Genomic DNA, 15,331 nt, shown 5'->3' on the forward strand with positions numbered 1-15,331 from the left:
TTGCCAGCAGGTAATTGCTTACCGGGCATAATTTCAGCTGATTTCTGTCTAGTAGATCCTCTCTGCTTGCACTGTCCAGAAGGGGCCATGCTGCAGCACTGCTGAAGCCCCTCAGAATGTGTAGGATGGGAGGGTGAAGTATAGCTCCTGTGTTATGGCTCCTGTGTTATAGCTCCTGTGTTATGGCCAGTTCTTTCTTGATTGAAATGATTGAGTCTTATAGATAAAATAAGCATGTTTTGACTGTTGCCTAAAGTATTTGAAAACAAACCACAAGTTAAATTCCTGCTGTTTTAGGTACTTTAGATACCCCTATACTCCTTTTTGTTTTTCAACACTGGAATCAGCACTATAGATAATTTCTCTTCATTTTTGGTGGTTTCAAAGTTTTTAACAAATGAAGACTGAGGAATGGTGTCTTCCAGCTTTTCTAGCTAGTTAATTTGGTTTTACGTTTTCCCACAGTTACATCTTGTCTCCTGCCCATCCAACCCCCACACTTGTACATGTTGTACTGGGTTCAGTCCTGTGAAAACAGCCATTTTCCACCTATCCATTGCCCCAAAAATCAGCCCTGCCTTACTGTATCACAGAACCTTTGGTGATGATGGAATACTCTAGAATCACATCCTGGGCACGTAGGTAGGCAATTGAGGCTTAAAATCTGTAACTTAATATTAATCAACTTAAAATCCAGCAGTCCATGTGGCTAGTGGCTACCGTGATGGACAGCCCAGCTTGAAAAAGCTCTAGGCTGTTTGCTTCTGTGGCTTTCAGAAAAGCTAAACAAGATTCTTGATGTAAATGTCATGGTAAAATTCACTGGTATGATAAAAGACTTTTAAGTCCAAGAATAAATCATTAACTTTACCACAGATAGTTAAAGAAAAGGACCCAGGACATTTTCCCCCTTAAAATTAATGGAGCTGGGTCCATGAGATGAGTCACCTGGCAAAGTACTTGCTACCAAGCCCCACAGCCTAAGTCCTGTCCTGGGGCTCACATGGCGGGAGGGGAGAACTGATTCCAAGTGTTATTCTCTGACCTCTGCATATACACCAAGGTGTATGCACCCCCGTCACACATATAAATCGATAAATGTAATAAAAGTTTGAATTTCATACAGCTGCAGGTTATTTTCCCTGTAATATAGAATAACCCACGTTTCCATGGAGCTTTTTTCTCCCATTGGGGAAATGGGCAAAAGGAGACTGTGGTGCCTCATTTTATACCAAGCTTTGTGTGTCAGTTGGAAGTATTGCCAGAGCTCTCAACAAGGGCAGGAGCTACAGCCCAGAGCTGACATCTTCCTTAGCGTGAGCAAACACTGAAAGGCATTACAGGATTGTCGGCTGTCTGCATGCAGGACCACCCTCCACTGAGTGGAAGCAGGGTCACTGCTGGGTCGTGTGCCCTTCTCACCTAGCATCATGAAGTCTTTGGAGTAAAAGACTACTTCCAACCTGTGAGTTTTTATATGTGTCCAGGTTGCAGCTCAGGACCTCATGTGCTCAAAGATAGCTACAAAACATGAAATTGTAAACTCAGGTAAAACATTGAGATTTTTTTTTCTTTGTCACTCAGTCATACAGCTCCAGAATGTACTTCATAAATGACAAAGTCATTTTGTAGTATAAAAAATGGAACGCATCTGACAATATCCCAGGACATCCCAGCGCCAGCTTAAGGACTTTGGAGAGCTTACCCCTCACTTAGAGAAGATACAGTCACATCTTCTGTTCCTTTTCCCTTAAAGCCCTCGTCATTGAGCACCCTCATCCTCCAGTGTTCAGGATTGGGGTTGACTTTGTTCTGTGGCAGTAAAAGCCATGGAAGAGCATGTTCACTGGAGAGAATCATTCTTTGTGGTGAAAGAAATGCGAGGGTGTCCTTCCTGGTGGGCCATGCGGTTCGTAGAGATCATGATGGAATGCTCTAGAATCACATGGCTTGGAACCCACTTGCCATGTTGCTTTTGAGTTCTGGAAGCTGAGTGAGGGAGAGCTGAGAGCAAGCATGAACTGAACATTCTGTGAGAAGGGCCTCAGGTGGAGTTTGCTTAGAAGAGCGTCTGGTAGGAGGCCGGTGGCTCGGCTGTGTTGAATGGGTTTAGAGTTTCAGTTTCTCAGGACTAAGAAGCTCACAGAGCTGCCCTTGCTGGTCACTCACAGTTGGGTATCACATGCTGAGTAAAGGTAGATCCCTTGTGGTGTTAATTTTAAAAAGAGGGGAGTAGTGTTCAGCACTTTTGTGGAGAGTAATGTGAACAGAATCTAGACACATTTTCAGAACCGAGGGAAGAGGGACAATAGTACTGGCCATTCCTTTGCAGTGGTGCCAGAACTGGCTAACCTAGCAGCTTTTGTCAAGTAGTGTGTCTCAAGCACCGGAAGTGTGACTAGTGTAGACGCAAACTGCTTTAAAGTTTTTTAAATGTAGCTAAATGTAGCCAGTGTCTGTCATCTGGGCACCTGAGGCTAGGCTTTTAGGATGGTTATTAGAAAGAATGAAGTAGGAATCTGGTCCTTCGGTATTTCAGATACCCAAGGAAAAGCTGAGGTAAGGTGAAAGGTTGACTAGAACTCTAGTGTAGAGTTTAAAGCAAATTTCGTGGTCATCTTGGTTTTTTATTTCTCTTATGTTTGATCTTACCTTAAAACATACAGTGATAAAAAGTGATGGGTAGAATTATTTTTAGAGTAAAATGAACTCAGTGTAAAATTGAGGATCTGACTTGACCATTTTTAAAATGTGTTTTCAGCCTTTTAGAAATGTATACAACAGCCATTTGATGTAGCAGAAAAACACCAGAAAGGCTGTCTCATGCAGAAGCAGGGACAGGGTGGTGACTTCAAAAGTGGTACCAGTTAAAGAGTGTGACTGAGGGATGGTGTAATGACTCACACTTGTAATCCAAGAGGAGGCAGAGACTGGAAGATTGCTACAGGTCAGATTGTTGAGTTCCAAGCCAGCCAGAGCTACATAGCAAGACCCGTCTCAAACAAAACCATGCATATACACATAGTATACATGTACATGTAGGTATATTTGTATATATACACACTATTACCTACTATATATGTAATAATATAAATATATGTATATAGTGTGTATGTGTGTGTCTGAGAAAAGAGAAAAGGAAATGGTATTAGCTCTCCATTCAACTTATTGAAAAGACAGTGCCCTCCCTCAGGTAGGAGTGCACCACCCCTCATGGGCACTCACCAGAGCGCTGCCATTTTCCTCTCTATGGCCCAGATGCAGTGTCACCCCCAGAATGACATTGCAAACGCAGATTTGGTCCTCATCTCTGTTTATGAATTTGGTACTCAAATGGCATACAGTAAAAGAACCCAAGTGCACTTCTCTTTTGAAACGAATGTGTCATGTGGACATTTTCTCAGGTGATGAAGATGGGCATTTTTGCTTTTCTGTAGCACCATGCAACTCTTTTAAGGTTAACTATAATCTAAACCCCAGGAAGTCATCTTGCAGCAGAAACTAAGCTAAGTCTCAAGAACCATGCCACAGGTCTCTTGCTATAAAGATGTTCCTACCAGCATTACTCATGACTGAAGTGCACACACCCTGCATTTGGAACCTTGAGGTAGATGATGGTTGCTAACACACTTGTCCCAGCCACACTGTGTGTGCCTGCCAGTGTGAGACAAATGGTATACTTAGATGCGTGTATGTCTGCCTTCTTTGTAGCGGGTTAAAAATGATGCTATATTTATCTGCATGCAGGAGCCTGTAGATATATTACAATGAAAACACATTTCATATTTAGATGTTGCCTGTTCCAGAAAGTACTGTTGTAAGCAAAGTAACAGTTTTAAAAATTTAAAAATGAATTAGGTTCATTAATGAATTAACTCAGGATTTTTTTTTTTTTTTTTGGTTTTTCAAGACAGGGTTTCTCTGTGTAGCTTTGCGCCTTTCCTGGAACTCACTTGGTAGACCAGGCTGGCCTCGAACTCACAGAGATCCGCCTGTCTCTGCCTCCCGAGTGCTGGGATTAAAGGCGTGCGCCACCACCGCCCGGCTTAACTCAGGATTTTTATAAATGTATTATAACAATAGTACCTCATTCTGTCTCCAGAAACCCCTTGTATACTTCCATATAAGAATAAGTGTATTTTTCTACCCTACATTTCTCTAAATTTTTCTGAATTTTATGTATTTTTTTTATTTTACAGTGTTCATTCATACTTACATCTTTTTCTCTTCAAACTTCATTTCCCCCTTACATCAGCTTCTTAGATTCTTTGTTTATTGGAAATGATTAGTTATCCAGGAAGTCTGCTTTTCCCATACTAGTTCATGAAGTTCCACAGGCAGGTGCATTGGGGGGTTTATTCTTGCTTTTGTGTTTCTAGAGATCAGATAACTGTGTAGCCCGGGCTGGTCTAAGTAGCCCAGGCTGATCTATGTAGCCCAGGCTGGTCTGGGACAGGTGTCACCTCCACAATTGTCTCGACATTTTAGCTGTTGTCATTTGCAGAGGGGAGCTAGGGAAACACACATCTTCCATTTTGAATTCTTTTTCTAGACAAATTAAATTATGGTCAGTGTAGACAAGAAATACTGAATTAATCCAGTTCACGTACCATCCTCTAGTGCACTTGAGCAATCGATTGGGAATTATGTCATTGCTTTGTAATCTAGATGTGTCACTTGTTTGGAAACTTAAGCTGCTTAAAGTTGTTATGTGATGTATACATTTCGCTAGAGTACTGACAGTTGATGAAGAGTGTGTGCCAAGTTCAGAAGGGTTGGGCTATGTCTGTTTTCTTACCCCTCTCCTCGGTCTATCACAATATCCAATTAGGCTCTCAAAGACATCATTGTTGGATACCCAACTGCCTACTTTTGCCAATTTGTTTTAAAACTGCTTCCTAATGAAGTAAGGGACTTAAAGGATTTAAATAACTATTTTGTGTTTGGTAGGCTCTTTGATTTGTAAGGAACAAAAGACTAAAGTTACCCACTAACAAGGGGAGGGAGGAAGGGAGAGAATGAATATAAATGACCATGTTTAAGCTTTACTTTTTTCCAGAAATCCATAGCAACGCCACTGCCACTGGTTTCTCTGTTGATACCCACCCGGGGCTTTTCTTTTGTTTCCTCCTACATCTGCATTTGAGTGACATTTTGTTTCTCCTAGCACTCTGGTTGCATCATGTCCATGTAACTACTGTGTAGTCCTGAGGAATTGTACGCTAATTAGCCGTAATTCGGTTTGGACAGAAGGTTTATACCCAGGTATCTACCCATGGGCCACCAGTCAGCTTCCATGTGATTGTCTGGATCTTAGCATAGGCTCATTTACTTTCACATAAGGAGCCCCGGAGTTAACTTTCTTAGCTTCAAGTTTCCTCGAGAGGGTTTATGGCATCAAAAGCTTAACAAACTTTTCTAATAGGCACAAGGCCTGTATTCCTTACTCTTCCTGCTCAGTCTTTTTTAAACCCTGCTGTCATCCATAGTTCATGTTGTGACTTCAAAAGGTTGATTCTTAACTCAGAGTGTTACCTTGATCATAGAAAATCAAGTGGCTGTTTTCCTCAGGTCATCTCCTGGCTAAGGATTTCAAGAGGGTTCCTTATTCTCTGCACCTAGGCTTGCCCATGAAGAGGGAAGCAATCTCATTAGAATCTTCATGATTTATATAGAGAGACTTAAGTGAAAACAAAAATATTAATATTCCTCAACAATGTTCAACCGTAGCAGTGTACTGACAGGTATGAACTTATTGTAGAGGTTAATGGCTTTCAGTGGTGTAAAATGTGGGCTAAAGTCCTGTGAGCTATGATGACGGAATTTCCCCCAGCACTGTGGTAGAAGTCTGTCCCTTTATCTCACTTCTACACAACCAGTGCTGCTCTGGATTTTCTTTGACCTGGACCCCAAACTTCTTCGGGGTTACATAGTTCCGTTGACTTACATTGGCTGTAAATGTCTAACAATCAAATTTTCTGGGAAAGACATCATAACACATTGAACTTTTCTTTTGCAAACAGGATAAAAGAATCAGAATGTCTCAACCCCTAACAAGAGGACCAAGTGCCTTTATTCCAGAGAAGGAAGTAAGTTCATTTGTGTTTAATACATTGTCTAGTCAGAAACTAACTCTAAAACTACATCCATTTTTTTCTTGAAAAAGTAGATGTGCTTTTGCTCTTTAATGTCTTATTCATGTCAGAAAAATGCAGAGTTGTTTTTTCAGATTCACTAAGAAAGTCTGAAGGTTTTCAGGTTTAAAGAGACCAGTATTTCTTATATCTCATAATTGGGATAAAAAAGATATTTTGAAATGAAATATGAGTTTCCAACCACACCTTTAAAAGACAGACAATGCCTTCATTGTCTGTAGTTTCTTCTCCTTTACAAGTTTGATTGACAGGAAACCATAGACTCTCCAACAATTGTGTGTCTTTGGTGAGGGTTTGGTAACGAGATGGTTAAGTGCAAGGCAGAGAGGTTATCAGTGGTACAGAGTAAGGTTTGTGCCTGTTTTGTTGGTAGACATCTTGGTGGCTGATGACAGTGAGGTTTGGGGTCTTTGTGATGCCTCTTGGCTGTCATCAGGCTGAGAGCCACTGTTCCGGACTTACTTGTGTGCTTAAGGAGTGCCCAGTGCATGGGGATGCAGTTGTCTCATGGCTGCTGTTCCCTAGTTGTGCATAGATGTCTTTGTCTGTGGATGTCTAGGATGGGGCCTTTACTTTACCTTCCTTCCCTGCTGTAATGACCTTGTCATTGACGCAAACTAAAGTGACAGTGGTGCATCCCCAGAGCTCAAAGGTGGCACCTTCAAGTACAAGAGGCACTGCTGTGCATGTGCCGGTTGGCTTCCTAGCTCAGGGCTGCACTGTGGGATGGTGGCCTAACGCATACGAATGACCTCCCCGAGCATTCTTAGGATCTGTTGCATACAAATCTAATGATTATTGTGAACATCCTGTGAGAATTAAGAAACTTCTAGAGAAAGCAAATCAAAATAGTAGACTACTCTAGCCCCAATTATGTTTGGGTTTGGATCCTCTTAGCTCAGTCCCTCAAGGCAACTGAACCGAGAAATGGGCAAATGAGAGTACCCAGGGTTCAGTAATGAGGTGAGGTGAAGTTGCCTTTGGTATTTCTGCCAGTGTATCTAGCATGTCTCCACTGCCTCAAGTTCAGATACGCTCCATTCAAGATTAAGTCTTTGTCCATAAACAGTTCCTTTGAATAATGAAGACTTCCCAGGGGGTAAAAGGAACTGTGAAGCCAGCTCTGAAGAGAGCAGTTTCCTGACTGTAGTGTGAGTCTTTAAAGGACCATCACTTTGAACTTCACAGGGTCTAGTCAAACCACTTTGCTATTAACTAGATGCACAAGATTGAATTAAATCCAGAATCCGCTTCCTTATGTCTAAACTGAGAAGCATGTTCATCTTACATCTAGAAGTATAGCTCTAAAACACAAATGAGAAATAAGCCAGTGATGGAATCACACTCATGTCCATCCATTGCCATGGAGCTGCATCTTCCCACAAGCGTTAACAAGCTCTTCACATTGCCGCAGCCAATTTGTGTGTGACACCAAGCTGGCATGGTGCATACGGCTGGATATTACCATTTTGAGAAGGTTTTTTGGTCCCTAGATGGAGGAAGTAAGTTCTGTTTTCATGCCTTGATTTTAATAATTACTACGAGAGGCTTAAGCTAACAATGACAGGATCTAGTGTTCATATTAATTTTCAACTAATATTTTCCCACAAGTCATCATATGTTCCTGTATCTCTAAAACAGATTTCATAAAGCTTTTAAAAATGTTGACTAGCAAAAACAACAAAGGATCAGATATTTGTACAAAATAATTTAATTAGTTTTCTTTGTCAGTTGATGAGAGGAGGCTGCAAATGCATGGGACCAAATGCTGCTGGCTTTGCCTCCCTACACTTGTGTGACAATGGCCAGGCAACAGCTCTGGAGTCTGCCTGCTCGCCTGCAAAGACAGATGGAGGCTTCTTTCCTCCGCTTTAGAACTGTGTGGTTAATGTTTGATAACTTACCATTTGTTGTTTAATAAAGTGTGGTACCAAAGCCAAAACTGAATGGTACTTTCTCTTTTTAAATTCCTGTTTCTAGTATGAGCAACTGCACAGTTTCAGTGTCTGTTAGCATCAAATGAATACGTATTTCTTCAGTAGAGGCAGAGTCCATGTAAACCAAAGCTGTCTTACGTCACAGTAGTCACAGCATTCTATGCTTCTTGGTTCAAAGGTTGTCCAAGCAAACACAGTGGATGAACGAACAAACTTCCTTGTGGAAGAGTACTCTACATCCGGTCGCCTGGACAACATCACTCAGGTGATGAGTTTGCACACTCAGTACCTGGAGTCTTTCTTGCGGAGCCAGTTCTACATGCTGCGCATGGATGGCCCCCTCCCCCTCCCAGACAGGCACTACATTGCCATCATGGTAGGTGCTTACGGCCTGCTGTTCCCCACTGTCGGGAACTCGGTTCCACGTGTTCTGTGTCCCTTCTAAAATCTGTGTTTGGGGGAGGGGTGTGAGTGAGTCTGCCTGTAAAAGACTATGTATATGTGTGGAATGTGTGTGCATGAATGTTTGGGGGTGGGTTGGGTTAGTGTGTATGTGAATGTGTGTGAGAGATTTTATGTGTGGGATGTATGTGTAAGTGTGTGCAGTGTATGTGTGTGGTGAGTGAATACATACATGGTTGTGTATGTGTGTATGTGTATATGTTTGTGTGTATATATATGTGTGAGAGAGTGCATGTGTATGTATGCATGCATATGTGTGAGAGTGCATGTGTATGTATGCATGCATATGTGTGTGAGTGTGTGTATGTGTGTGTGTGTGTGTGTGTGTGTGTGTGTGTATGCGTGTGTGTGCATGTGTGTGAAACTGAGTATAGTTACATGGGGCAAAGCCAAGGAAACCTCTGGCTCTTTCAATGTCACATCCCTTGGATACATTCAGAGCTGCTTTAAGCCACTTAATAAGTGTTTCTCGTTTAACCTTCAGTAGAATTATTTTTCATATCTAGTTTCTTATGATTAAAGATGGCTCCTGGGTCTTCTTTTGCATAAGCTGATTGTGGGCATTTTCCTTAGTCGTCTCATACATGAAGATGATCCCTGGTGTGGGGTAGGAGAAAAGGACCAGTTGTCACTAGTGACAGATCTGTTAAGAGGAGAATTAGTGAGTGGATCACAGCACTTCCAAGTGTAGACCTGGCTACAGGTTGTCTAATTAGTCAGTGTTACCTGCAACACTGTAGAGGGCCAGGGAGGAGGCTGTGATGGAGGTCCTGGAGCAGTAGGAGGAAGGCAGAAGCTGTGGCTCTCCTTAGCCAGCCAGTGGGGGCAGGGGCCATGGCGCTGTGCGTGGGAAGGCAAAGGCAGCAGCAGCCAGCAGAGCTGCCCTGGACTCAGGAGGTGAGTGTCAGCAAGATGAACAAAAAAGCAGCATTCTGTGCTTTCTGACATGGTGTGATGAGTACTGTGATTTTAACAGAAAGGCTGACAGCAGCTGAGAATGCTCCCTCATTAGACAGAGCAGAGACAGAGACTGGAAAGAACAAAACAGGTTGTTTTACAAGCAGCAGCCACAGAAGAGAGGGCGAAAGTACTTCATCTTAATGTCCCGTTGACAGTACTCAGTTGACACTGACCACATACCAAGAGGACTGGCGATGCCTGAGGTCAGATATAGTTACTGCAGCTATGCTACGGGATAAGTACTCACATAAGCAAGAGTCCTGACTAGGATATACGCTACTAAAAAGTTCCTGAATTTTAAATAGAACATACTGTTGATGTAACTAACCGTCTTATTAAATAAGAAACACAGAAACAATGTAAAGGAGAAAGCCGAGAGGTCAGAGCTCAGAGCTAAAATCTCACCCTTCCGCCTGCGGTGTCCCAGCTTCCCGAAAGAGAGCTACTTCCTGTCTGTAAATCGATTTTCCAGTCATTCTGCCTTCTCATAGGTTGTAAACCCAAACACGTGACTGCCTCGTCACTGTCTGAATGTACAGCCCCCTAGGTCTTAAAGGCATATGTCTCCAATGCTGGCTGTATCCCTGAACACATAGAGATCTATGGGATTAAAGGCGTGTGCCACCACCGCCACACTCTTGCTATGGCTCTAATAGCTCTGACCCCCGGGCAACTTTATTTATTAACATACAATCAAAATCACATTTCAGTACAATTAGATTACCACCACAACATACTGTAGCTTCCCCATAGCAGACTTGGACCATGCCTGTACATTTCCTGAAAACAGCTAGTGTAGTTGCAGGTCTGTGCATACCAAACTGAGAAAGAAGTTGTTGGCTTCATGTGACAAGTACTTGCCTTTAAAACTGCATACCCGCCTCATGTACTGATTCAAGAATCTGCAACAACAGTGTGGTAAACATTTTTGAAGAAGGAGGGTTTTGTGAGAAAAGAGTTACTGAGTAAAAAAATAGTATTGGCTCCATCTCAGTGACTCGCTTGTGGAAAGGCCTGCTCATGACTGTTCTCAGGAAACTTGTTCTGTGCTTTAGGCTGCAGCCAGACACCAGTGTTCCTACCTAATAAACATGCATGTGGATGAATTTTTAAAGACCGGGGGGATTGCTGAGTGGCTGAACGGCTTGGAATATGTACCACAACGACTGAGAAATCTTAATGAAATTAACAAGCTGCTGGCACACCGGCCCTGGCTGATCACGAAAGAGCACATTCAGGTATTGGGTGTTTCTATACACGTTCTCAGTTACACTTGAAGTTTGAGAGTTTACTCATACCCTCTTTTTCCATTATACATGCATATATATATATGCATGTATATATATATATATATATATATGTATATGGACTCATTTTTAAATACCTATATATTAGCAACTTGAGAAATAAGAGATGTGTATTATGTATAGAAAAGATAATTAGAAATTCAGTGGGTTTCATTTAAGTACAGATGAAAACTGATCCTCTGTGAGCATTGCTCATTGGCCTAAACTTGTGCTGTGGTGACTGGCTGTGGGGGAAGTTGGTTTCTGTTGTCCAGGAGATGATAGATCCAAGTCTACTAACGTCAAGTATGCCTGACTTCTGGCTGCTATTGTCAGCAATATGTGCCCTTTAGTTAGTAAATTCCATGAAGTGGGGAGATCTGTGAATTCTAAATCCTTCACTAGTTTTAAGATTCATAAAGAAATAGTTTTGTAAATCAAAGGTGGCTTGCTAGCAGGTGTGGGAATTACTAACCAGAAAATAGTGTCCGTCTCAGACACTTCCTTGTTCCTTCTGTCCGTCAGCTGCCCAGCAGTGTTCAGCACAGGAGACCTTCCCTCCATCTCAGACACTTGCTTACCAATGCATACGTAATGTGCTAACACATAGAAATGCCTTCGAAACAATTGTCCTATTACACTACATCAGTGTGATTGGTCCAGTTTTTAAAGCAAGTATCTTGTTTCCATGTTTTTTAAATATTAGATTTTGATAACTTTTGGACTCTGTGAAGCACAGTCTGTGTTCTGATTTCACAGTGTGTTAGTTACATCAGAGAAATGATGGGAAGGAGATTAGATAGGAAGGAAAGAAGGGGGGAAATAAGCAAGTCGAGGTGAAGGACCAATCACCCTAAGGTCTTAAGACTGAGGAAGGAGGACTGTGCACAGGGCAGGACAGGCCAACATTTCAAAGGCAAGTGATGATGAGGAGGAGGACCCGTTTCAGGGTTTGATAGAAGCTGTAGCATGAAGAAGCTATTCATTGTAGCAAATAACCGAAGGGGACAAAAGAACAATTTGACATCAATTCAGAAATGAAGTAGTTAGGTGCATTACAATTGTACCTGTACCTATAAAATTAGTATAATAGTGTAACCTCAAAAAAATGAACATGTCAAATATCATATTTGAAAAGCAGAAAAATATATGTCTATGGCTGTAGTCGTATGAAGATGATTATTTTTTAAAATAAAGAAAAGAACAGCATTGCCTGTGTGAATGAATATTGAACTCATGGGAAGGAGTCTCTGGGGAGTATTGGTGAAATTCACCCTTGGAAGTTACCCTGCAAAAAGCAACCTATGAGAGAAAGGATGTATTGTAAATTACAATTCCAAGTTGTAGTCCATCAGTCATTGCAGGGAAGTGAGGACAGGAGCTTGAAGCAGCTAGCACATCCACACTTCAGGAGCAGAGAGAGAGAATACATGCATGCCTTTCAACTGCTCAGCTCGCTTTCCTCTACAATTCAGGACCTGGCCCATTTTTAGGGTATGTCTTCAAGTAATCCAGTTAAGAAAATTCCTCACTCGAGTGCACAGTAACTTGCCTTGTACTTGACTTCAGATACAGTCAGATTGATAACCAAGATTGGGCATTACAAGGTTGTTTTGTTTTTGTCTTTGTTTTCTTGTTTTGTTTGTTTTTTGAGAAAGGGTTTCTCTATGTAGCTTTGGAGCCTGTCCTGGATCTTGCCCTGTAGACCAGGCTAGCCTTGAACTCACAGAGATCCACCCACCTGCTTCTGCTTCCCAAGTGCTGAGATTAAAGGCATGTGCCACCACCACCTGGCTGGTATTGTTGTTTTTAATGGATTTAATTGTGGCTCTAAATACAGGCCAAATAAAATAGCATATGGAAAAATTTACTGACATATCATAAGTTTTTATTCCAGTGTATGGTCATATTCAATCCTGTGGCATGGGATGGTGGGGGTCTCCACCAGATGCTCTCTAGAGGGAAATCAACAGCTACCCTGTTAAACTGGACATATCCAAAATGCCTGAAAATGAATGGCTGGTAGAAATTGTCAAAATCCCTTCTAGCTTTAAAGTTTCTTGATTCTCTTAACATTTTATGTTTTTAAAGTGCTTTAGTTCAGTATTTATTATAGGCAATGCCACCACATAATTATGTTGTGAGGTTTTGGTACTTTGTTGTGTGAAGCATTGTAAAAGAAGTTTTAGTTTGCATTACTGCAAGTGAGCATACGAGAGAGTGTGGCTTCCTCTGGTTTCCATGTTGACCTTGGCGCATATTCTCATTTCAGAAACTTGTCAAAACTGGAGAAAATAATTGGTCCCTGCCTGAGCTAGTGCACGCCGTGGTCCTCCTGGCTCACTATCACGCTTTGGCTAGCTTTGTTTTTGGTAGTGGCATCAACCCAGAGAGAGAACCGGGAATCTCCAATGGATTCAGACTAATCTCGGTGAACAGCTTCTGCGTCTGTGACCTGGCTAATGACAACAACATTGACAATGCATCCCTGGCAGGCAACAACTTTGGGGTTCGTTCTCAACTCTCTCTCAGAACTTTCTTGCTGATATTATCTAGAGAGTTCGCTGTGACCAGATAGGATGTTATGTACTAAAAGATGCTTTTAGCACTATAACAGTTTCATTAGCACCTGATATTCTGACTTTTTTTTTAAACTTTAGGGCTTTATTATACAATACCTTTGCCCACCCACACCTGAACTTTTAAGTTGTTATTACTCTGGGATTCCTAGCAGCCCCATTCATGATCTCCATGTGAATGTTGAAAATACTATAACCAGGAAAACTCCAAGCTTTCTTCTTTAAACACACACCCATATTTACAGAGTTCACCTTTCCACTAACAGTGAAAAATCATACTGAAATTTATCATTGAACTAACTTTTTCCCTTCTTAAATGTCTTTCTAAATAGCTTCACTGCCCAGGTGACTTCTTGGCTTTAATTTTTGGGTATACATGATGTCTGTATCCTTCTTTGGATTTCCTATACCTTTCTTCTTGACACTTTAAGCAAAGTGATATTGTTAGAAATAACAAAAAACTGAGCATTGATACATTTAGTATCACAGGCTTTTAAAGTCAGACCCATGCACAGCAGATCTCAAAATGCTGCATCTGTCTGTAGGATGCTGGACAACTAAGGAAAACATACCATAGGAGGCAGAAAGGAGAAATTTTGAGACTGCTTGATTTTTCAGGAAATTACAAGTTACTGTGAACCAAACACTAGAATTCTGTATTTCAACACACACACACACACACACACACACACACACCTATAATTTTTTTTATATTTTATATTTTTATAATTTTTTATATTTATACCTGAAGCAGACTCATGCATCTGAAAATATTTAAGTATGTCATATAATTGCTGTGGAGTTAATGAAAAACTCCAGGTATTTTTTAAATAGCTTCAGTGAAATGTTAATCACATATCACCCAATTTGCCCATTAAAGGGGTACAACCAAATAGTTCTGAGGATGATCATAGAGTTTGGCAACAATAAACTTTAGGATGTTGCCACAGTATAAAAAGGAACTCCATAGCCATTAGCATCACACCCCAGGTCCTCTTCCCTCTTGGCTAGCCCATGGCAGTCACTCATCTACCTTCTATCTCTATGTACTTGCCTACCCTAGCCATGTTTTAAATGTTCCTGGCAATTAAAAGTTCCTATCGTTTGACCGGCATCTCTGCTATAGCCTAGATGACTGTCCTCTGTGCATACTAGAGTGGAGCTGGAGGAGGAGGGGCTTCCTGGAGCAGTTCGAAGTGCCATAGCACCCACATTGTGATGTTCTTCCAGATTGTGGAGTCACTGGGTGAGCTAGAAGCCTTAATGGAAAGGATGAAAAGGCTTCAGGAAGACAGGGAAGATGGAGAGACGACTTGCGAAGAAATGACCACGCGTTTTGAACAGGAAAAGAAAGAAAGTCTCTTTGTGGTCCCTGGAGAGACTTTCCATTCGTTTCCTCACTCAGGTGTGTTCTTCCTTGCTCTTGCCGTTGGTTCTTCCGTACAGCTTCCTAAAGATGAGTCTGCTGCCGTCCCTCTTTTACCTGTGCACTCCTGCCTCACTGGTGTGGGGTGCATTCGGAGAGACCTGCAGTTATGCACACACTATGGAGTGCACTCCCACATACCAAGATGGTGCAGCTTCTGAACAAGAGGGGTGTGCAGCTGCTGCCAGCAGAACGTTGCATGGTAGTCTGCAGTGCATGTTTGATGAGTGATGAAAGGGGTGTGTTCAACAATCACATGAGAAGCACAGACAGCAAGTGCATGAATCAGTAGCTCTGTTTTTGTGTTGCATCATGGTATATGCTGGGTGACTGGCAGGGCACCAGGTCTGTTTACAGGGTTGTCACCACAAATGTGAAATGCCCGAGATTGCAATGTGTTAGCTGTAGTGTCAACAGGCAGTAGGAATTTTCTAGATCCAGTATCATCTTGAAGAACCACCTTCATATATGCACACAGCACATGGCTATCACTAATCCTGAGACATATTTGTAGGATTGTTGTCTT

General features: G+C 41.8%; 1 protein-coding gene across 1 annotated transcript in view; it reads left to right on the forward strand.

Moving 5' to 3' along the window:
- The window catches only part of Sesn3 (sestrin 3), a 59,630-nt gene that overhangs the window by 33,215 nt on the left and 11,084 nt on the right, over window positions 1-15,331 (forward strand). The window contains exons 2-6 of the mRNA XM_006992800.4: window positions 6,024-6,089; window positions 8,271-8,468; window positions 10,570-10,752; window positions 13,073-13,309; window positions 14,610-14,784. Coding sequence (XP_006992862.1) covers window positions 6,024-6,089; window positions 8,271-8,468; window positions 10,570-10,752; window positions 13,073-13,309; window positions 14,610-14,784 — 859 coding nt within the window. The remainder of the gene's footprint in view (window positions 1-6,023; window positions 6,090-8,270; window positions 8,469-10,569; window positions 10,753-13,072; window positions 13,310-14,609; window positions 14,785-15,331) is intronic.

This window comes from Peromyscus maniculatus, chromosome 7 (genome assembly GCF_049852395.1).
Source record: "Peromyscus maniculatus bairdii isolate BWxNUB_F1_BW_parent chromosome 7, HU_Pman_BW_mat_3.1, whole genome shotgun sequence".
In the NCBI taxonomy this organism is placed as follows: domain Eukaryota; kingdom Metazoa; phylum Chordata; class Mammalia; order Rodentia; family Cricetidae; genus Peromyscus; species Peromyscus maniculatus.